This window comes from Corvus hawaiiensis, chromosome 26 (assembly GCF_020740725.1).
Source record: "Corvus hawaiiensis isolate bCorHaw1 chromosome 26, bCorHaw1.pri.cur, whole genome shotgun sequence".
NCBI classification, from domain to species: Eukaryota; Metazoa; Chordata; class Aves; order Passeriformes; family Corvidae; genus Corvus; species Corvus hawaiiensis.
This window is the reverse complement of record NC_063238.1, coordinates 31,302,896-31,327,606: the sequence shown is the minus strand read 5'-3', so window position 1 is coordinate 31,327,606 and position 24,711 is coordinate 31,302,896. Positions and strand designations below refer to the sequence as shown.

Sequence of the window (24,711 nt, the reverse complement as noted above, 5' to 3'; positions counted from 1 at the left end):
TGGGGAGACACAAGCCAGGACTCCATGTTACGAACACTCAAATTTCGGAACTGGCTGAAGGGGCTTCTGCTGCTGCCCACAGTCATTCCTTGCACTCCCTGCCAGGACCGCTGCAGCCATGGTGGAGCTCTGAGGCAGATCTGGGAAATGAATTGCTTTAAAGCTTTGCTCTGGCTTTTCTGATGGGCTTATTTCACAGGTCCCTTGTACTGTGCAGCAGCGTTGGGCCAGCAGCAGGGCAGTGGAGGAAGGGGAGGAAAGACTGGAGAACTGTCTCCACCACTGAGTGATTCATCACACGGAACCGTGCTCCCAGTACTGTGTGCATGCTGGAAGCACAGCCATGGTCTTCAGCCCACAGGCAGAAGGCAAATCTCTTTCTGTTGCTTGAAGGTGCAAAAAAGAAAGCTGGTTTAGCAGTGAACAGAATGACTCCCTGTAATGGTTTGGTTCAAAATAACTATTACTTACTTATTTTCTTCTGTGAGATAAGAATTAGGAGAAAGCAAAGCAGGCACAAAACTTAAAAGAATATAAAGAAGTTTATTAACAGAACTAAAAGAAAGAAAAAAAGTGAGAGTCAGACTAAACCTTCAGAACACTTCTCTTCCCCCCACCTTTCTCCCTTCTCCCACTGACAACATAAAAGGACAACCCTTGAGATTTTCAGTCAGTATGCCACCTCTATAATAATCTTTTTCAGTTCACTTAGGGAGAGGAGTCTCTCTTGCTCATGCTATGGAGACATCTCCACAAGAAGCAGTTCTCTCATGGCTTCAATGTCACAGCGACACAGCCGCCCAGGTTGGTTCTCTGCTCGCATGTGAAAGTCCCTTCCCTTGTCTTACAGCTTTCCCCACAACTGTTTTCAAGGGTCCAATCTTTGCTAATGGGGTACCATTTTAAGGATGAGCTGTTCAGAAGCAAAGGTTCTCTTCACCTATCTCCGGGAGCATCTTCATCTCTAGGAACAGAGGTCTTCTTCTTCCCTGGGAGCAAGGGTCTTCATCACTTTCATCTCTCTCTGTTCAAGCTTCTCATCAAATCACAGCTACTTCAACATTTTCTTATTTCAGCACAGGTACTTTTGCAACTTTTACAATTGCAATTTGAATACTCCACCCCCCCATGCTTTCATGAAATTACAGTGTGTACTCTGATGTATCATAGTCCATCACCATAGCTTTACAACAGAATTTCAGCCTCTAAGTTTGAAGCATCTCCTCTTTCTCCTCCCTCACGGTTTCAGCCCTTCCTTCTTCACTGACTTTGGTGTCTTTATGGTGTTTTCTTCACGTGCCTTCACCTTCCCTCTTCCACTGACTTGTGAGAGGATTGATGTCTGCAGGCTTCATCTGCTCGGGAGGAATCTTACAACACTAAAAGAGTTAATTCTGCAGCTGGAATTCGCCTCTCGCTGTTGCTCACGTGATCTTTGCCGGGCAGCGGCCTCAGATGAGTTTCGGCCGCACTGGGTGAGGGCCGGCCTGGCCCGGCCGCACCGCTGGGCTGCCCGCACGGAGCAGGGCCGCGGCTGGAACGGGGCCGCACGGCTCCGGGGTGGCTGTGTCCCGGCCGGCCCGGCCCGCACGGAGCAGGGCCGCGGCTGGAACGGGGCCGCACGGCTCCGGGGTGGCTGTGTCCCGGCCGGCCCGGCCCGCACGGAGCAGGGCCGCGGCTGGAACGGGGCCGCACGGCTCCGGGGTGGCTGTGTCCCGGCCGGCCCGGCCCGCACGGAGCAGGGCCGCGGCTGGAACGGGGCCGCACGGCTCCGGGGTGGCTGTGTCCCGGCTGCTCCGGGTGTCCAGCGAGCAGAAGAGGTTGAGATCTCAGCCGCGCCGAGCAGGGCCCGGCCCGGCCCGGCCCTGCGGGGTCGCACCGCGGCCCCCAAGTTACCTGTCCGAAAGCTGGAAGCAAGAGAGCTTTCCCGGGCTTTGTTCGTTCTTAAATGTGGATCACAGCGGCGTGTCAAGCTTAAGTGGCTTTAGAAAGTTGCCACTATTCAAACTAGCTGGTTGATCGGTTCTGTCGGGTCTAGAGGAAGCTGTAAGCACCTCTTTGCAAAAGAATCACTTCCGCGGCTGATGGAGCCCTCTTAAACTAAAAACCCAAACTATGCTAAAACATGACACTCCCATTAGGCACCCTCAAGGAGCACTGAATGTGCACAGTCTTAACAGCAGAGACCCCAAAATGCCATGAGGAATTTGCATAGGTAGGGATATTCCCAGTCTTGGCATTGTATAAAACATGTTGTTTAGCATAAGAAGCTAGAACAGACATAAAAACCTGTTTTCTAGGTGAGAAGGGTAGCTATTGGATCACCTTTTTATATACCAGATTCAGAAGTCTTACCTTTTTACGGGTGATTTCACAGGTTATCTCCTGGTGAAATTCTTGCAACTGAATCAGAAGCAAAAAGGCTTTTTTAGAAGTTTTTTTTTTTTCTTTCTTTCTACATAAAGGCATTAGTATCTGCTAGATTGAAATCTGGGGTGGATTTGTACCAGTGGATTTAGAAGTGCTTATTGGCGTGGCCTGGTCTGTATAATTGCAATGAACAATAGTTGTATGCAATGAAGAAATACCTTTCATCTATGTCAGAAGATGTAATTTCCTGAGACATTAGAATGAATTTTTCATCTGGAATCTGGGCCCAGAGGTTAGGCAAAAGTTCTTGTTGGCAGGCAGCTCCCAATGATCACAGAGACGTCTCCAGGATGCTCCATTAAGGCCACAGATACAGTAATCTTGTGGGATTCTCTAACCAGAAAAAAACTGGAAAGTACAGGGAGACCTGAGCTGCAGCAGCATGTTGTAGTTACGCCCTAGTGAGGTGAGATCATTTCTCTTTGTAATCTCAGAATGGAAAGTAGAAGCTGAATGATAGTGTCATTAAGAAGTTGATATTTAACACATTTACAGCTCTCCCAGTTCCCATACCCTTCAGGGCCAAGCTCCAGAATCCTGAAATCTGAGACTTTTCCAGAAAAAACCCCTTCATTAGTAGGGCAAACCAACTGGCTATTCCTGAGCATCTCACACTGCTTTTCTGATAAGGCTGCTGTTCAGTTTTGCAGTCTCTGCAACATCATAGCTTCCTTTTTATATCCATTTAGCCATTTTATGTGTGCAATGTTTAAATACTGTCTCTTCAGGAACCTAGGGCATGGATCCTCCCAGCTAACCTCTTAGCCAACCTATGCCAGCATCTACTTCTTCATGATGCACCCAGCCTGGTGCAGCCTAAGTGGGGATGAGCACCAAATACAAAATCCTTGAAGGGTGTATTGGAGGTGATGGAGAACAAGTTAAAAAATGGCTTAGCAAAAGATGATCTGGCTGTGTTTATTCTTGGGCAGTGTGTGACAGTGGCCGGGCTTGTGAAACAAATCTGACAGCATAGCTACCTGAGCCAGGTGACAGTGAGGCCACTGGAAGATGGAGTGTGAATGCTGAGCATGTGTAACTTGCTCCTCTTCAGTGGCAGTGCACAGCGCTGCCCTGTGTTTACCACAGGGCGAGGGCACATGAGCGGTTACAGCAGAGCATCTGTTCTGCTGCAAATCCAGACGCCCGTTCCCTCACAGTACTGTGTTCACAGAGGCATGCCCTTAATTACCCTAAATAGACAAATGCATGATGCAGACTGAAAATTCCAGACATATGGACATGCCAGAAGTTTTGTGTTTCTTGTGGGTGAGGCATTAGAAATGTCTTGAGGGGTTACCAAAACTTGTTGCTACCCCAGATCTGCTTTTGAATGATATGTTAGCACTTGTTTGAGATAAATGTTGAAAGATTTGTAGGTATCATCAGAGAAAATTTTCACAAGTAACTTTGAAATCAAAGTCTTGTTGACTTTAATGAGACTTTGGTGTGCAAATTACTTGGGGGTTTTTCAATATCTTGTCCATCTTCTTTCTAGCCCAAATCTGTTTTATGCTCCAGTGGCAGAAATCCTTCCTTCCTTTCTTCCTTCCTTGAAGCAAAAATTTAATTGGGATGCTTACTGTTCTGGCACTGGGAGTGAACTACCACATCTCATTACATATTTTTCCCTGACTTTGGAGGCATGAAAGTTTGTCTGCACATGAATCGTGATAAACTGTTTGGCTTGAGATAAAATGGTAGAAGTTTTCCAGTTACAAGTTCTTACCAACCTAATTTCCTACCACAGCTAAAATATGAAAGGTGTTTAATAACGAACAAGCCATTTTTTTTTTGTTTACTCAAATTTTACTTACCTATGTGAATTTCTTTCCATGTGTTCATATATTGCAAGTGGAAATGAAAAGAAATAAGTGGCAAATCGAAACAATTTGGCAGCATAGGCACAATAAATTATCCAGCTACAAAATGATACCAATTGTGCTGAGTAAATAATTCCTCTACAAAACTTTGTGGGTTTTTTGCAGGAAACATCTCATTATCTCAGTTATGTGTATGAATTTTTAAGAAGATTATTTGGTGTGTAATTTCCTTGTCAAATTCCAGTATCCAAGGCCTCAAAGGAATTTAGGGCTCTTATCCCTCACCGGAATCTGTATCATTCTTGATATCAGTAGAAATGTAAGCATTAAACATGCTAATCCTGAACATTGTGGTACCTACATTTCACATGCTAATTGGAAATTGTAACAATCAAATTAAGCATGAAGTTGCAATTCCTGTCACCTCTTGTTTGCCATTTAATTGGTGGATAACTACTCTGAGCTCATCATTCATCTTTCTTGGTAATCAGAGAAGAGAGGAGCTGCCAAGGAATCGTTTATCTAATATGACAAGTAGGTAGGTGGGTCACTCTTCGAAGGGCCCTGTCTTTCTCCACTGCATTTGGAAGAAGCCCAGATAACAGTGTAGGCTGGTTGCCTGTCTAGGATGGGTGGAATGAGTTTGTCTGTTCAGCCACCTCACAAACTTCAGAGTCAAGTGAGCTGGTGCTCTGCACAGCAAATTACTTCTCATAGCTCAGCACAGGCAGGGATGGATTCTCCCATCCCACTTCTGTCTGTGATTTGTATTTATCTGGGGTTCCAGTCTGCAATTATGTGTGGAAATACCCAGCTGGATTTAATCAGTCTATCTGCAGAAGTTAAAGTGAATAATCTCAGAAATACACACAAGGTTTATTTATTTATATCTCTAACCTTAAAGACAAGCTTCTGGGTGGGAAAGAGATATGCTGTATGTCTTTTTTTTAATGCTGCTCCAGTTTTTGCAGAACAATTACGTATTTATTTAACTAGACAGCGAAGGGAAGTCTAGTGATCTGTGATATGGCAGATGAGGCCTTCGCCTTAACCACTGAGATGCTGCTCTGATGCATATTTCACTTTCTTGCATCCATCAGTCCATACTGGTATGTTCTGCAAGGAAGGAATCTGAATGATGAATCAAAGTCTTTCTCCGGAATATGACATTTAGCCCCAAACCTTTCTCCTTAAAGTGTAGCAGTGCCCCTCTGTCTGACTTTTAAAGGTCAATTTCTCCCTGGTATTGAATTATTTTCTACCACCAAATACATTGGTCCTGTCCTTGATTTACACTGGGTATGCCTCTGCTACAGCACCTGAGAGCGTGCCCCAGCCCCGGGCGCTGGATGCCCAGCCTGGCCAGTGACGATGGCATGTGAGGGTGAGGATGGGGAGTGTATCATCCTCCCGGGCCTGGGCTTCCTTGGGAAGAAAAACTGGATTTGGAGGCAGACAGGACAATGAGGAGAATTCTGGCAGGTCCTGTAAACTGTCCCACAGGACATGGTTGATACCACTTAGTTTGGGCAGAGGGAGAGATTACGCGGCATTTTGCTTGGGATGGCAGCAACCGCACACAGCATCACCGCCACTGCGTAGTATGGTCTGTCACCATTTGTATACATTTCTGTGCAATTGTCTTTTCAGGAACATGTGCAGGATTCAAAAAGAGACAGAAAAATATGCAGGTGCTTTGGATAGCTTCCAAATTAAAATGATAGGAAACAGGCAAATCAGAGTAAAGCACAATTTGCAACCAATCAAAGAATCTCTGTGCTGAGCAGGAACTCCCCAAAACCCTGAATGACTAAATAGTTCATGCATTCTGAAGACTGGTTTTCTTTGTTTCATACATGTCAGGTTTTCATGACTGACTTCTTTGCTTGGCTCTGTGGTCAGTACAGCCCACATAATTTCAGTGCTTAGAATTCATGCATGACTTAAGAACTTCTTTGATGCAAACTGCCCATCCTTTGTTTATCAAGCAGTTCTGCCAAAGCAGCATTACTGGTATTTAGGGTCTCTCCTTTGGGCATACAGGCAGATACAGTCTTAGTAATCACCTAGGGGACTCTTCAAATGTGGTAACTCATTTTGATCACTGTGGTTCACTTTCCAGCTGTTTAGACAGAGACATGAAGCACGATGTGCAGAGGGCGAGCCCTCCCTGCTGCCTCGACACAGCATCTGTTGTGGGGTGCAGGAGGATCTCTGCCTCAGATGGGACCTGGCCTCACTGCAGCTTTCTCCCTGAACTTGGGGCCTTCTATTTGATTTTATTTTTAAAACAGTAGTGGTGTATGCAGCATGCTAATTGTTCTGTAGACCTTTCTGAGGATGCCTGGGAAGACTTGGTCACAAACAGATTGATGAGGCTAAAATAGTGGCTGCTTTTTTCCTGTACAACCCAGTGGCTGTGGAGGGCCATGCTAGGTTGTAACATTGATGGTCCAGCAATTTCACTTTCAGATGACAATCAGTAAAGTACAATTTTGAGAAAAAATCAGACTTTGGGCCAGATTATGAGAAGGCATCATTGGCATTCTGGAGTATGTATTCCAGAAGCTTCCTCAAATCCCCTTTCCTCAGGAGCCCCACATGGCTCTGACAGCCTGAAGCACTTCTTGCTGGAGACAGGAGACTGGACAGGCAGCACCAGTGCAGCCTTGTAACTCTGTCCTTAACTAGGAACTGTAAAATAAGGCCATGTATTCTCACTGAGGTATTTTGAAAGTAAGGCCTTTTTTGGTTACATGTTTAGACACTGTGTCCATGAGAATAGCAATATTTTTTTCCAGATAGAGGTTGGACATTGTGCATTAAATGAGGTGGTGGGGCACATGCTGAACTGCAAGAATAAAGCAAGTAGCAAATGGTTCCAAAATGCTCTTTGTCTGCATTCTGTCTCTTTGGTTCTCAGAGCAGCGCAAGGGTCTTGGAGAAAACAGTGATAACATAATATGTCATACAGGTAAAGGGTATATATTGATTCATTCCTGCAAAAAACTAAACAGAGTTGCTTGTTCAGCTAACTAAGGGGTGGGGACTGGTTTTGTAGGCTTCATGATGCATTTTTGTTTTGTTGTGTGGTAAATGTGTGTGTGCATGTGTGCAGTCTTTTAGGTGGTGTTAGTAGGTATAATTTCCCTTTTCGCTTGGTTCATCACAGAATGGAAATTTTCATTTCAGGGAATCTCACAGTGAATATCTCCCTAAAGGTGGATAGTTTGTTCTACCTATTAATCCTGCATAAGCTCTGCATGAGCTCTGCATAACCAGTGAGGGAGTTGTAGCTCCAGAGAGTTTCCAAACCCTTTTGCCATAATACTTTGATTTTTCCAGTGAACTCTTTAGTTTCATTTGAATGTGTTTCTTAATTTAATGCATATTTCATTGTGGATCCTAAAGCAAGTAATAGGATGATATAATGTGGGGTGCAGGAGAACTGATAATGCACAGAATAATTCCCAAATGCTGCTGCACACTTCTGAGTGGGGTAGGCTTGAAAGTGTCCTGCAGAATCTGCAGAAGAAATGCCGATACAAGTTCCAGGTTGTGATCAGAGCAGCCACCAAACCACCAGGGACTCTGTGGTTAAGCACCTTCTGTGCATGCTGAAGATACCACTAAAGGCTATGTCTTCTTTGAGTTCACTCAGTTTGTGCAGTTCCTGGAGCTTCATTTTAAAATCCTGTCTCTCGAGGTGAAAGCAATAGATATGCAAAGGCTCACAATGCAGTGCAAATGGCTGTACAGAGCCACAGCGTGGGGAATGCCATTCATCTGTGACAACCTTTTTCACTTCCTGCAGAGCACCCCACAAGAGCTTGGGAGACCAAGAACTGATTACAAGCAGGCAGTGAGAGAGACGCATGATAAGGCATTAAGTCAGCAATCTCATATGCATTTTCAGTTTCAGACAGCACCAGATGAGACTATCAGACACCTTAGCATCACATTCCTTTAAACCTTTGCTTGCTACAATTTGCATTTCTTGAGCAGAATGCTGCAGGACAGCCAGTTCACTGTTCACAATGATAGGTAGGTGTGCAGTAGATCAAGAGAATTCTTTGAAAGAATCCATAAGCATTAAGGAAGCAGTTGCATGTACTTTTTCAAAATATTTTAACTGTTTGTTAGTTCAAGAATAGCATCATAATCTGTTGAATGCAAGTGTTTTTCTGTTTTCTTTGAATGTTTGCAGCAGCAGGTGGGTAGTGGGATGTATGAAGCATCTTGAGTTGAGATTAATGAACCACTTTGCAAGAAGAAGGAGTGTCTCCTAGGATTTTTCCTGATTTTTGAACCAAACTTCTAAGCTTGGGAAATTTCACAAGCTAGCTAGGCACGGGCATAAAAAGGACATAATCTCTTGGGACAGATTTTTGTCCCGAGGTTTTCAGATTCCACTATAAAATCAAGTTCAGAAGATGTAAAAGGCTTTTAAGATATTTTTCAGAACAAGGCTAGAGTGTGAACTCAGGCCCTTTAGAGGGTTGTCCACCAAGAACTCTGATTTTTGATGGAAAGGGCAAAGAACCAAAATTCCTGCATAAATCATCTGTACACAGAATCAATACATGTCCTCATTTTGTTTAACCTAGTAAAGTTGCTGAGAGATTTTCTTTGGTAAGGAAGCTGGGGCTGTGTGTGACTCATGAAGACACTCTTGGCTAATCTGACTATTTGAGGGCTTTGAATAGCTTAGCAAAACACATTTTGGACAACTACATTTTCAACCCATTCTGTGTGAACCAACTGTGTTCCACACAGCAGCTGCAATAACCTCTGACTAATTGTCTTTTCGGAAGGTTACCTGCTGAGAGCATCTGCCACGACATCCATTCTCCCAGAAATGTTTCATCTCAAAATTGCCTGATGCAGGCTGGAGAGCCCAGCGTTGCAGGAAAGAAGGGAGTTATGTCTTGAGGCAGAACATAGAGGATGGGATTTGCCTGACCTTGTTGAATGTTCATCATCTGTCTTGAAGCTCTGAGCATCCTGTCTAAACTGCCTTTGGATGCCACCCTGAAGCCTTCCTTGAGATGAGATGTGCCATTGATCTGGACAGCACATCTGGGATGAGCCAGGATCCCACATACCCCCGTACTTGCTGGGGCTGGTCATGTCCTCCACACAGCGCCTGCCCAGCGCTGTGCCCGAGCGGGCTGTGCCACGCTGTGTTTCAGCTGCCCCTCAAAGCTCTTGTCTGGGCCTGGGACACTTAGAGAGCAGCACAGCAATACATAAATAACACCAAGGAGTTTATTGCATGTAACGTCATCCTCTTCCCTAGATCTCATGCGGGAGTATTTATTCAGGAGAGTATTTATGGTGATGGTATCAACAGATATTAAAACTCTATCCAGGAGGATTAAGAGTACCTGCTTATGGGAGCGAGTTGTCCAGAAGTAGAAAAAGAAACCTTGAATTTATCCTTGCAGAAATAGCAATTAATGTGTCAGCTGCTCGTTGTTTTAAAGACTCTGCTCTTGGAATCTTGTGATGGTACATCAATGTCCCTGACCATTTCAACAAAAAATGTCTTGTTTCATGGTTGGGTTTTATAGTTCATGACAAATATGTCCTACCTGTCCCCTAAAAAAGTAGGTGTGAAGAGAAAACAACATTTAATTCTATGTATTTTTGGCTTTTATAGTTATTTTGCATGGACTCATTAAAGAATATTAAGTACTTGGGATTAGGATTACTGTGTTAGATGCTCTAGGTGTTGTGCTCATAGACCTACCTTTTCTGTCAAGCTACTCCAAAACCAAAATCTTGGTTTCCTGCTTGGCAACAAAATAAAAAAATCGAAGTAAGAAGAGACTTCCTTCCCTTCCCCCTTGGTATTTTTCCACCATATTGACAACTGCATTTGACAAACAACATTAAATTACCTTCAATACTGTATCAGGTACCAGTTCTTAGTAATGAGGGGAAAATCAGACAAGTCAGACTAAGACATGATTGGTTGGGAATCAAAACAAAATTGGCAGCTTTATCAAAAAGCATCCACATCTCTGTATTCTCTCGGCTGCTGGGTTTTGCATTCAGTCCATAGATTTATGTGTCACTCTTTAACACAGGCTGCTGGGCTGTGGCACTGTCTCTGTGCAGCCCTGAGGCTTGACTTGCAGCCTGTGCTGTGCTCCGATGAGAGGAGGGGTCAGTGGGTGGATGGGGCTGACTGCGGGGGCGGTGCTTTGCCACCCCCTCCGTGCTGGCTCCAGCTGGCTCCACACATGCAATTGTTTGAGGTAACCTCGGATCTCTGGCGTTGTTGACTCTGGTTATCAGTGACCTGTTACGTAATGAGGATATGCAGCAATAGCTGCATTTATGTACAGGTTAAAAGAACCAGTGCTGTTTTCCACCCAGAGCAGGAGTGGGATGGCTTTGTGATAGAGTGAAACCAAATGCTGGTACAACTTCATTTGAAAAGTACTGAGGTGAATGGTTCCTGTCCCTGCCAAGACTGCCCCATGGCAGCACTTCCCAGCCCCTGCCAATCCTCCTTCCACCACAGTGACTGACTGGGATCAGCAGCTCCCCAAGAAGGTACTTTGTTTTTACATGAACTTCATGAGCCTTACAGAGACACCTCATTCTCTCACACCTCAGTGTTAATAATAATTCAATGAACAATAAAGAAAAGGGTAAATCTATGAATGGGCTGCCAGGCATTTTCTTTTATCAGTGTCCAAAATTCTTCAAAGGTAGTGGTATCTGTTGGGGACCCCAGAGCTGGAGATACACACACCATCTGGAGTACAGTGTCCAGCTGTGGAGTCCCCAGTACAAGAAAGAATGGACCTGTTGGAATGAGTCCAGAGGAGAACCACTAAGTTGATCAGGGGGCTGAAACACCTTCCCATGAAGACAGGCTGAGCTGGGTCTGTTCAGCCTGGAAAAGAAGAGGCTCCAGGGAGACCTTATAACACCTTCCAGTACCTTAAAGGGGGGTACAGTGAGGCTAGAGAGGGACTTTTCACAATGGTGTGACAGGACAAGGAGCCTTAAACTGAAAAGAGCAGGTTTAGATCAGATATTAGGGAGATGTTCTGTACTGTGAGGATGGTGAGGCACTGGCACAGGTTGCCCAGAGAAGCTGTGGATGCCCCATCCCTGGCAGTGGCCAAGGCCACGGTGGATGGGGCTCTGAGTAACCTGGTCTAGTGGAAAGTTCCCTGCCCACGCAGGAGAGTTGGAACCAGATGATATTTAAGGTTCCTCCCAACCCCAATCATTCAACAGTTATATGAACTCTAATTAGTTAATAGCAAGATGCAACAAGTTTGCAATAATGTACAGCATATTATAATGTCTCAAGTGACATGAGATGCGTGAAGTGAGATACCTGTGGCCTTTCTAACACAGGAAAAATATTACTAAATATAGCTGAATGCAATTTTTCACAGACTCCAAGGAACAGATGGTAGATGGATATTTGGAAGTAGGCATTTTTCATTATAATTCTATGTTTGAAATGTGCTGATTTTAGAAATACAGTATAAAATTAGTTCCAGGAGAGTAAACCTAGTAAAGATAATAGATGCTTGTTTTCTTTATCAGAATCCCTCAATTACGGAATTGTTACAAATAGGTAATACCTCTAGGTTGAGTTGAATTAACATGTGTTTAAAATGAATGTAAAATATGTCCCTTTCTCAGTTAGACAAAAATCACACAGCACAGATACTCAAAAACTGAAATAAATCTCCGGCTTTGAAATTATAGTTGTCTTTCTACATCAGCTTCTTGAAAATGTCATGTGAGATTAGATCTGTTCATTGTTGTTTTGGTTAGCATACACACCCCCTGCAAAGGGCTGTCTTTGTTTCAAGAGCTTACTGTCTCAGGAAAGGTTTTCAAAGACAGCTGCTCATTTGTGATACCTTTTACAAAGATCTTTACTTTCAGAAAACACTGGATATGTACTGTTACAAAACCAGGGTCCTTAGAGGAGCCTCTAGCTGGGCATGAAAATTTATGCAGGTAATGAGGAAGAATAGATGCTTCTAAAACCCTGTCCTCAAAAGACAAAGTGAGAACAGAACAGGCTAGATGACCACTAAATCCTTAGTTTGCTTGCTCTAAATGCAGAGCTTGACAGAACTACTGCTGTCCCTTTGCTCAGTGTTGCTAGTTGTATTCAGACACCTCTGCAATGTGCCCTGTATGGCTCGAAGTGGCTGTGCTCCTTCTGCGGTGTGGATGGAGCTCAGGTTGGGATCAGTTCCATTTCTCCTTGTTCATGGGTTTCTGTCTGAAGGGCCAGCTGGCTCATTTCAAACTTAAGTACAAGCTAATGACTGAGACAATGGGGATGATTGGGGAATTTCAGCATAAGTGCAGTCCTGAGGCCTGACCTGATGTAATTAGCCAGTGTACCATTTTATTTTAGCCCCCCAACTCTGTGGCTAGGCAAGGTATTTTCCATTGCTTGGGAGAGCTTTTCAGACTTTCCCTTCTTTGCAGCAGATGACCTCAAAGAAAGTCCTGTTTCTCCTTTGTGGGACAGGCCCGTCTCTGTTGGTGCTACACAGATGGGAGACATCCTCTAGTTCACTTGAAATCAAACGCTTTTGAGATACGTACATGTTTACTGCTCTCCAATTTTAAAACCTCCCCATAGATTTGCCCTTTGTCTTCAAAATTGCTTGATGTCACCACTGCTTTCTTTTGTGTCTTGGGGGATGCAGTCAGTTATCTGTCTAGACCAGCTGTCTGTCTAGACCAAAGCCTTCCTGTATGTTCTTCCATGGAGTGAAACCGGTTGCTGGGTCCCAAATGTGCATCTTTCTCAGGCCACTACTGATGTGGGTATCTCGTGTAGTAGATGACAGTAGGTGGTGTTTGGAACGTTGCCCTAGAGAACCTGGAGGATAAAAGCAAAGCAGCTATAAAAACAGAAATCAAGAGTAGCACCATAATCTGGTATATATGCCCACATAAGGAGGGAAATAATTAAGGAAAATGGTTTTTACTGTTCCTCTATTTCGTAAGGCGTATTTATACTCAGGGGTCAAGTGGTCATGGCAGGGAGTGGGTGGTTTTTTTAGTCTTGTGCAATACTTACTGATTTATCATCCCATCCTTTCTCTGCTCAGTCAGACCTTCATGTCCATTGCTACAAAAGCTTGCAGTTGGGAGAGGCAAATACGGGCGAAGTGACAGCTTGGCAGAGGCAGTCAGCCCACACCCCACAGAAATCCACTGTCAGCCTGAGTTTCAGCTGATGTGAATGCTGGTTTGGCAGCAGAATCAGTATCCTGTTAGCTTCACAGTTAGGAATCTGGCCGCAAAACCCCAACAATCCAGCTCTTCCCGCACATACAGATACATGCATTCATGAAAGAAGTAGGGTATCAGCTGGAAAGGGTGCGAAGTCCATTCTGATGAGTCCCATCCCAGCACTGCCCTGGTCAGAGATCTAGTCTGTAAAACTGGTGATGGGTGAGGGCTGTGTGATAAACAAAGCTGCATCCCAAAACATTTTAGTGGTGGCCTTGGCAGTGCTGGGTTAACACTTGGACTCAATGATCATAAAGGTCTTTTCCAACCTAAATGATTCTATCATTCCATGGAATAACATGGTGAACTTGTCTCTGCATGGCTCCTCAGCCCCAGAAGCCTGAGCCTCTGATGGGTTTACAAGCATTTGTTTGCTGCACACTGAATTAACAACTGAATGTGCTTCAGCATGAGCAGTTCTGCACAGGCACTCGTCTCCTGTTCAGAAAGGCAGAACAAGGAGCACAAATCCCCATCAGAAAATGTACAAGCTAAAAAATATTTAGGTTGCAAGAGGCTTCAGGAGATGGTTCCAGTAAACTATTCTCAAAGCAAGGCCAAATCAGGCTGTGTGGGGACTCATCTGGTTGAGTTGCAGATACTGCTGTAGGTGCCTGGCCAGGCAACTTGGTCCAAGATGTGACCACCCTCACTCAGAAGATTTTTTTCCTTGCATCTGACTGGAATATCTCTTGTTGCTTCTTGTGTCCATTGCCTCTTGTCCTTTTGCTGTGCTTCTCAAAGAAACGTTTGGCTGAAGGGGAGGAGAAGTTGCAAGTAACTTCCACATTCTCTTCCTTCATATTGTGATGACTGTACACCTCTGCAAGGGCTTTCAGGCACAGAATAGCAGCCACCAACACTGAGTGTGCTGTACTGCTTAGCAGGGAAAAGAGAAACTCTGCAGCCTCCTCATTATTTTATGGGGTCTGAAGGGGGGAAGGATATGGGTGAGCTGTTTTCTTATCTTCTGGGCACCAGTAGCCAGTTCTTATGATCTTCACCAGCAGAAAGGGTGCAGGAACATCAAATACTACTTGGGCATTTGACAGAGCCTTTCCAGCCTTTGGCTATCAAGCCTTCAGTAGTTAATGCAAATCCAACCAAACAGAAGACCCCTGCTCTCTGGGACTCAGACTACAGGAAGAATAAGCAGTGCTTTCACATGAGGCAATAAAATTCAAGTAGGATTTGTTAAATCATGCAAATGATTGCTGGTCTGCACTTTATATTTATCTAAGGAATTGATTAAGCACTGAGCTTTTTGGTTGGTGAGTAAAGTTGATTAAAAAAAGTACAAGGGTCCCACTATATATTCTAGGAGTACATTTACTAAGCTCAAACCTGACTTTTTAAATTTTAGTTAAATGCATGATAATTCCTTTGCTGTGTTCTATACTCACAGTCTGGTTTTGGATTTCTGTTTTGTTTCTTACAGCCCCAGCGGAGAGCTCTCCATAAACATTTCCAGCCTCTAAAGCTGCTGTCCTGCCACTTGATATGAAAGTGAACTTTCCTTCATGAAAAAAACACAATAAATGGCGCTGCCAGAAGATGGCTGTGGAGGATGGAAGACAAACTTGAAGTAAAATCAGCCCACTCAGCTGATACATTCTGGGGAGACCTGGTTTGCTGTGGAGTAAATATGTGGTGCAAAACATCCAGTGCTAATTTGTTGAAAATGGTCATTGACAGACCTTTAGCTGGAAAATTTCTTCCAGTCTTCATCACTGTGCATAACTTCTGAGTTCCCTTTAGGGGACTGTCTATGCCCTTCACTAGAAGTCCTGTTTTAGCATGGCAACTACTGGATTCTTTTATTATGTATGCAGATGGCATGATGTTTTAGGAAAAACTTATAACAATTGTCCAATCTCAGTGGATATGTTCACAATATTACACCCTGATAGGAATGTAAATGTCTTGTATGTGTTAGTTTTGCAGTCTAATGGCATTCTGTTAAACAATATCAGCACTTCATATGTGCTTTTCTCACAGAACTAGCACAGTCCATATATATATATAATGGTCTTTTTTTAAAATACTGAGGATATGTTTCAGTGTTTGTGCTGAGACTGCATCCAAACTGAAGCCCAGTACTAGCATCCCTTCACTGATTCACAGTAGGTTGTGTAGATAGATTTGCACGTGGCAGAGATGTGACTTCTTTTATGTGACTTCAAGAACAGCTGTCACAGAGGTAGCCAAGAACAGGGTAGGTTGAATGAGCTGTAGGACACTGTGTCTGCTCTCCCTGTCACCCACCAAATATCAACATTTCTCGTTTCTGGTGTGCCAGTGTGTTTTCTAACTCAGCGAGGGAGAGGCAAGGGAGAGAGCCTTTCTCAGATGTGTGTGTGACCCTGGGTTTGGTCTGCAATAAAACCACAATAAACTGGAAGAATTCAGGTTCTTTATGCTGGCCACCACTTATGTTTTGGGCAGGGCTGGGAAATTGTAGTCCAAACCAAACTCTCTAAAAAGGTAAAGTGTAAGACTATACTTCTAAGGAGTGAGACACTCCCTTTGGAGACAGCAGATTTCTTCATTAACTTTTTCCGCTTTCTACTCAAAACAGTATTTTGGTAGGAACTGGAAATAAGTAAATGGTTCCAATAAGCCTTTCAATATACTGTAGCAGGCTCAAGACTGTTGCATTCAATCTGAACGTTGTTTTTTGTTCAGTCTCTGAATGGCTGACCTCATCACTGGTTGTATCACAGCTGGCTGTGGTACTGTTTCTTCGATGGGGACTCAGTGGAATTAGTGTCTGTCCCTTACATCAGGACCTTCTGGCACACTCTTTATAATGAACTGATGTCATCAACATACTGAGGGGGCTTACCTCTGTTGTTCCTTCTTTCTTCAAAATCAAAGGTAGCTTTTTGTGTACTTAAAGACTGTCACTCTCTCCAACCTGATAAACAGGTACTGTAGAGTTGCTGTTAGCATTTATTCCAAACTCTGGGTGAGACAATGTTGTGTGAAGATGCAGTAATGGAGAGAATGTGCAGCTAGAGTAAGTCAAAGGCACCTTTCTGGAGGAAGCTCCTCTGTTATAATTCTTAAAAACTATTGTGCAGTTCATTGCTAGAGAATGGAAGGTCAACCACTGAGGGTGCCTGTACAACAAACAGATAATTATCTTCAGGGTTTCATTTTTTTCAGATGGTTATGGGCTTAGGTTTCAGATCTCCACCCATCTCAGATTCAGCATAGTGGATACTTCTGTAGTATTCAGTCCAAAAGCAAATTATTTTTACTGGTGACCAAGATTTTCAGAAGTTGCTAGTGATTTTTAATGGTTTGGGTCTTTCAATGGATTCTCAAATGGAGCTCCCAAGAATTACAGAGCAGTAAGCTCCTACATTCTCTTTCTGAAAATCCTGCTCCCTAATTTCAAATTAATTGATGTAAAAATTCTCCTTAAAACATAAGGATTTTTGCCAATTGCAACATTTGCACTTTTTAGAGCTTTTCATAGGGTTGCAGGTTGGAATCTGATACCAATAGAGCCGGCCATGTGCATGGCACAGGTCCACTGTAAGCTTCAGCAAATTTTACAGCTCTTTCTGCTACAGGTTTTAAAAATGCATTCTGACAATTGACATCAATTTCATGTGGGTAAAGCAATGAAAAACAAAATACTTTGATTGATATGTTAAATTAAAAGGAGACTGCTATACTTCTACAATATGAGTTCTCTTATTTTACTACCCAGTGAAAAAATCCAGAATAATTTGAATTATAAAAGAAGAGTTTATCAGAGAGTGTTATCTTAAAAGGGTGTGTGAGAAGAAGTTGCATTAGGCAGAGAGCCACTAGAAGCTTTTTTTGTATCAATGTTAGTTTTGAACATCTTCCAGTATATGGGCATGAATTTAGATGTGTGCACTTCTCCTGTTAAAACAGTTTGTTTTAAAAGCTTCCCAGGATTTTAGCTATGGCGACCTAGAAAAGCAGTGTTAGAGGCCCTGAGAAATGTGAAAATCAAGTCCAGACCCTTGAGTAGCCAGACTCCAAGAGAAGTCTGCTGTAGGTGCCTACCGGACAAACCTCCCTTGAAGCTGGTGTAGGTCTCCATCCTGCAGCCAGCCTATGCATGTGGATCACTGCAAGCATAGCTCCCCCGAGCCCCGTGACACTTCTCACGTGTGTAACTGTCTGCCAGAGCCATAAGGAAATAACTGTACTTTTTGGCTTGTATTTAACTATTCATTGTGTTTGGGTTTTTTTAATCACTGTTATTCTCCCAAAGTAGGCCATGCTTCCTCAGGGATATTTATGAAATTGTTCTACATCTCCTGAACAACTATCTGGATCCCAGCGTATTCTTCTGAAAACTTTTTAATATAAATAAACATGTGGGAGAGATTTTTGTTGTTATGAATGGGGGCAGGTACTGTGTTCTCGGAAAGGCTGTTGAGTGCAGACAATCAAGTCTATTGCATTTTTTATGCCGAACACCTTATTAATAGCAGACATATCCGCTTTTGCCTGGGTCGCAGGAACAGTTCAGGGGAAAGAATGCTTTATCTCTAGTCAATAAATCATTTATGTCGAGAGTGCCAAAGACCAAGTCAACATGAAAGGGAGCAAATAAGTTATTCCGGCAAAGGAAGTGAATTGAAATATGCTCAGAGCCATTAGTTCAGTGTAAAAGAGTGGAAGACTAATGCTATTTTCATAAAGCAGCCATTATCAGCCTGTGGAGATAGATAAATTCATAAAGGCCATGCTGCTGTTACACTGATCACCAGTTACTATCTCTGAGACGAGGCAGGGTTGTGACCAGGACCCTGTTCCCTGTGCAGACCTGCAGCCTTCCTCCCACCGTGGAGCCTCCCCCTGCCTCCATACTCACCTGGTTTCTCTGTGTCCAGGTTGCAGCATCGAACTCCACTCAGAGTCCCTGTCAGAAACTCAGCCATTCCAAGTGCTTCACACCATGAGAAGTCCTTCACTAGAAGCCTGAAGGAATTGCTCACCCCACAGAGCACGCTGCAGCTGAGAGCATCCTTTGCACTGTTTTGTTCCTCATTTTTTTTCCATCTGTGTGGCTTTCTGTGCCTGAACACCCACCATTTATTCTATTGAGGGCAAGGCAGCCTTCCAGGAGGGGAGTTTGAAAAAGCTCTTTGAGCTCTTTGGTTTTGCTTTTACGGGCAGCACAAATGTCATTGAGGAAATGAAACCATTAAGAATTACAAAATTCTGGGTTTGCCTTGAGTTTTCAGAAGACCTCATGCCAGATCCCAGCAGACTTACATTGGCACTACTCTATTGCAGTCTCCAGAGATGTGTTGATTAGTGCCAGCCAGGGAGCCAGCATTGAGGTGGGGTTTTATGTCATCACTAAAATGAACATCCCTCCACCTGCCATGAAGCCAAAAGATCTGCATTATTCAAAATAAAGCAAAGTAAAACCCTGCATCTTTCACACTGGTCCCCTTCAAGAGTTACCATCTCTGCCATCAGAATCTCCTTGAACAGCTCTGCTGCAGGACTGCAATTGACCCTGGTATATATAGGCTGTCAATAAGATTTTAATTTAAAAAGAGAAGGTCCTTTAGTATAATTAAAATTGATGGGTGAGGGGAAAATATTACCAGCATTACCTGCAACCTCCTATAGTAAAATTCAGAAAAGTAATCTGGAGTGCAAAAAAACCTACCAACATAATGTATGGGTGATTAGGCAGGCTCATGAGGATAAATCAGCAAGTAAGAAAAGTAGATGCTTAATGAAGGAAGCCAAAAATGCATGGGAAGTCAGTAGCAAATAGGTTAGGTTACACCAAAGACTTTACATATATCCTAATAAATACTGTCATAGCAAAGCTAAGTGTGATGTTAGACAGGCCCAGCACAGAGATTGCTCACACTACATTGGAAACCCAACAAATAGTCTTGTTTTGTATTTGATAGCAGTGGAAGGAGAGAGTCAGATTACACATTAAAATGTAATTCCTCCTACTCCATCAGTAATTACAAGTAATATTAAGCAGTAACTCTCCAAACATAATTTTAAATTTGTAGAACCATTAACTGAATCCAAAAGTGAAGGAAAAACTTGCCTAGGACTCCTCAGAACCAGAAAGCATAAAGGAAGCTTCAAATGACACCAAACCCACAATAATTCCAAAGAAGGAGTTGTTTGATCCAGAAAACTATAGGCTCATTGGCTTCCGATCAGTCTTAGGCAAAATCATGGAAAAGTTTATATGGTGTAATCATTAGAGCTATTAAAAATTGATAAATCCCTCCAAATTATTTTTATAAAACTGTATCATGCCAAATAAACTTGCTATTATTTTTGTGATATCAAAGGATTGTTAAGAAGCTCTGCTAGCATACTATACTCAGCCTCCTATAGAGCATTTGAATCTATCATAAAGAACAAAATAGCACAATGCAAAATCAATATTGCCTATATTAAGTGGATTAAAACTGGTTACAGGCTAGATCACAAAAAATATCTGTAAATATGAATTATTCTCAGTGAGACTATTTCTGATTAGCTCCTCCCAAGGCATGCTCTATTTTCAATATACCCCCCCAGAGAAAGAGAAAATTACTGTTGGCAACAGCCAGAGATGACAAAAACAGGGGGGGAATAAATAATGATCTGAGTAGGTCAGTGGTGAAGAATAACCTGGAGGACAGAAAAGTTAAAAATCCAGGAGAGATGGCAGCAAATCCAAATTAGAAGCATGGGGAATATGTCTGCAATAATACAGAGTCATAAATTATCCGTTCAGCATCAGCCCCAGAGATGCTCTTGCTAGCTGGGATGTAGGACCTGGCAATACTGATGCCATTCCAGTCTGTTTGGTCACTGTCAGTCTTTCAAAAAGGGTATCGACAACTTGGAAAGATTATTTTCAATAGTTCCCAGTGTCATTCAAGGGCAGGAAAACAGGTCTTATTATAGTGTCAGACTAATGAAGCTCAAGCTATTAATCCATCAGAGGCAATTTGAAGAGGTGACTTGATCTCCGTCTGCAATCACACTCTTCTATCTGGGCAGGGAAGTGCTGTTTGAAGGCAGGTAGCTCTTCTGTTTAGAAGAAAAGGGAATGATGTGCTCTACTGGTTGGAAACTGATTTCAGGCTAGAAATTAAGTGCAAATACTCAAGAGGGAGGATGATTACCCATGGAGACAACTTAGTTACTTGGCATGTTCTCCTTCACGTTAAGTCTTTAAATGTATGCAGAGTATTTTTCTAAGTCAATAAGCTCTACCTCAAACTGAAATCCAGGCCTGGGGCAGCAATCACTGGATGAAGTTACTAGGCATGTGTTATGCAAGGATTAGACTAGATCATCAGATGTAAACTTCTGAATTAAAAATATCCTGAAGTTTCCAATATTACAGGAAGGCAGGGCAATCTATATCCTTTTTTTCCCCCACAAAATGGTATTAATTTGAACAGCTTCTGTGGAAAGCCGTGGATTTGGTATGAGCATCAGTAGGTCTGCTCACAGTTGTAAGGTTCTGCTGCACATAATTAAGGGAAGAGAAATGGACAAGAAAGGACAACAAAACCCTTGGACATACCAAGAATCTGTAGCCTTTCACTGATAGCAGCATGGGACAAAATGCTGTATGCAAATGATGGGGCCATGTGGATGTGTAGTCAAAGCAAGGAATAACAGCTGTGCATTTGCCTCTTAAGGAGGTAGCATCTTGCTGGCAAGAAACAGATTTTCCTGCCTGCAACAACTGGCAGAGAAGCTGCAGTGCTGATGGAGAGGGAGATTGTATCGCTGTGCAGCTGAGCACGGTACACAAGTTCCTTGCTTCAAAGACAGCAAACTTCTGCTCTCATGACGAGCCCCATTGGAGCTGGTTAATAAAGCCCTGGAAGTGAAATGACATCAGTGGGATTACCCAGAGAAATGACAGCTGCTCCCAGCAGTGGGTTTTTGCCAGATTGGGTCCTGTTACCATTGGCTGGTTTGAATGTTGTACTTTGGAAATAAGCAGAGGAGTACTCGGTGTCTGATTCAGATTTCACAAAACCACTGTCAAAGGGTGCAAGGCAAGTGTGAACCATTGGAGTCATCTTCCATGTGCTTCATCAAGTGGTGGGAAAAGCACAAACTGGGATGTGCGGTCTAAAGAGTAAACAGTTCACACAAACAAGGGAAACTATAAAAGCAATACTACTGCAGATTGGTATTGAATCAACATCAAGGAGCTGAAACAAGAAGGAACTAGCTATGGCCATAGCTATGAAGATAGAGATCTTTGGGGATTCTTGCTCTAATCCAGTGTGAAATCCTAGCAAAATGAGTTTGGACTAGATTTGTGGTTTAAAGCACATTGGTATATGCTGCCTGCCAAATTCTGAGGGGTCCCTGGCTTTGGGGTGTGATACTTACAGGTGTCCTCATGCTGCTGGGGCGCCTTGCAGCTCTGGAGGAGAGTGTTCTGTGACAGGCATGGCTGAGGCCAGCTGAACTTGGCTGGGGCAGGGACGAAGCTGAACTTGCACATGACTGTAACATCTGCTTCTGCCGTAAGAGTGGGACTGACAGCTTTATCACAGCACAGCTCAGGCTCAGACTAGGCTCAGTCTAAGAATGAAACAAAAAGCTCCTTTCTGATACTAATTCCAAATATATCTAAATAGTTTCTCAGAAAAAAACCATCCTCTATAGTTGTTACACCTGTAATCACATTCCTTCTATTAAGCATTTGCCTTGAATTTATCTATTTAATATCGTAAGTCACCAAATTAAATAGCAAAACACAGGGATTTTTTCTAAAGCAGGGAGATTGGTATTGCAGCAAAACTGCATGTAAGCAATAAGAAGCTGTGCAGGGAAGGAAAAAAACCCATAAATTGTCCCATCAGATGCTTAGGGGACTCGATCAGTTGATTGGGTTTTTTCAATATTGAGAGGGCAGCTTTACATCTAGGCAGAAGTTTTCCTTACTGAGCCAGGCTTTGGTCTCAAGACCAAATAGATAAAGTAATGTTTGGAGTCCTTTTAGCACTTTGTCTGCTTCCTTTGTTTGTAAGAGGCTCCTTCTCTGCATTTCTGAGGAAGGTAGAAAAGAGATCAGGTGACAGTAGAAAAAGCACAGAGGGACAGGAGCTTCCAGCCTATGCAAAGCATCTCCGCATGAGACCCACATCTCATCCTTCTCCCCTGAATCCAACACCACTGACCAAGGGGAGGAATGGAGCCATGCTGGGCTAACCCACAAGCAGGGCCCAGTGTTCTCTCTGTGCTGAGCAGCTCTTGCAGCCACGGCAGGAGACATGACCTGGCAGGACTGGACAATACTCTGGCAATGGGAATGACCAGCATTTCCCCAAAAAGGCTGCGTGCTCTGAGGAGAGGAGTCCTTTGCTTTGCACTAAGCTGCAGGGATAATTGGCAAGGCTAAGAGGTGTATTTTTAAATTTCTCACAGTTACTGCAGAATCTGAAAGTGGCAGGGCAGTGCTTTGGGATGTGCTGGGCTTTGCTTTCAGCTTCTTGTAGGGACTGCAGCTACCTGGACCTGCCTTGAAATTATTGTTTCTTTTTCACTGCCTGGGTAAGATGGGAGGAATGCCTGACTGGCTCTGGACACCATAAACCAGCAAAGGGGGCTCTAAATTTGGGCTCCTCTATTTTGGGGAGTTGAATTTAAAGTTGTTTGAACATGACCCTGAGGAAAGCAGGCAGCTGACAGCTGGAATTGCAGTTGCACCTGAGTTGTCTCCAAAGGTGGCCTCCCAAAAAGGAGCCCATGCACAGAATCAGATGGCAGGCTGTGCCAGGCTGTGCCAGGCTGTGCCAGGCGCATCAGCCGCTGATGAGGGACATGAGCTGCAGGGAGTGAGAGGGAGACTGGGATCGAGGGAGACTGGGATCGAGGTCCTGGGAGATCTGCTCACCTGATGGAGAACAGCTGGATGCAGAAAGGCTGACTGCAAGCCCATGGCCATGGTCAAAACAGTCACCTGAAGCCAGCAAGTCATGTCTGGTCCTGCTGCCTTTGGACTCAGTTCTGGTTGACGTTCACTAAGGAAATACTCTAAGCCAGTGATCTCCTTTTAATGTTAACTTGGTTGATAATCTAGGAAGATGCCAGCACTCTAATGCTTATAAAGTGACACACTGTTACTCCCAGTACATCTGTGTCTGAACTTTTTAATGATGGAGCCAATTGAGGTGGCATGAGACAAAAGTGTGCCTTTTTGTTTGATGTACACTGCATTCCCCCAGGCATCTAAGGTGTTCAGCTGCAGAGCAGTGCTTTTTTCCCAAAACAGAAATTATCATGCAATCTAATTTTTAGTATACAAAGTGGCCATCACTGTTAATTCCACCTTACAGTTTTATATTCAGTCTTTACTTCCTTCTGTTTTCAAAAAGCAACAAAAAATAAAGCCTGGGTGGGAGGGAGGAGTTCTTTTAAACAATAAAATTAAAATCAATATCAAGTTTTTGGTATCTTTGGGCATGATCTCTGGAAGCTTTGGGTATCTGCTTTATCATTTTGTATATTTGACAATTTTGTACTCTGCATTGTTTGACTTCATTTGTGCATGGCAATGTATTAAAACATGGAATTTTTATTATACACTGAAAGTATTTTGTTTGATTTTAACAAGGTCAAGCTTGATCCAGGTCATGAACAGGAGGAGAAAAAACCCAGAGGTTTTTTCTAGCGACAACTCTCACCTGACAGTCTGACCATTCTCGTTCGGGTGGTTTCCAGCACCTGAAGGTGGGCAGAGCTTTTTGCCCACCCACAAGTCTCCTTCCCCAGCTGCAGTCCCTGGGTCTGTGCAGTGTTTTGCTGCACAGGGTGCAGGGACTGCCTAAATGCAGCAAAGAAGGCTGTACCTGAGCAAAGGGCTCTGCTCTGCTGGGCTGGGTTTGCGTGTGAATCTAGACCAACTCTTCTGGTTTTTCTTTAGTGCAGTGCAACAGGGAGCAGACACAGCACATGCTGAGGAAGAATTCTCCTTTCACTGCCCTTATTTCTCAAGACTTGGGGGATGCCCTTGTCAGCAGTGAAGCATCCTCTAAGGGAACCAAACCGCAAAAGAAGCAGGTATTAGACTGTTTATGCTGTGAGGCATTTCACTCCCATCCCACCCACCCCATTTATTCTCAGTATTTATGGCACCTGAGCTATTTAAAAGTCA

The 24,711-nt window shown here is 43.5% G+C and overlaps 1 protein-coding gene across 1 annotated transcript in view; it reads left to right on the top strand.

Moving 5' to 3' along the window:
- The window catches only part of SAMD12 (sterile alpha motif domain containing 12), a 181,736-nt gene extending 157,596 nt beyond the window's left edge, over positions 1 to 24,140 (top strand). The window contains exon 5 of the mRNA XM_048286282.1: positions 14,992 to 24,140. Coding sequence (XP_048142239.1) covers positions 14,992 to 15,014 — 23 coding nt within the window. The 3' untranslated portion in view covers positions 15,015 to 24,140. The remainder of the gene's footprint in view (positions 1 to 14,991) is intronic.
- The last annotated feature ends 571 nt before the right edge of the window (positions 24,141 to 24,711 follow it).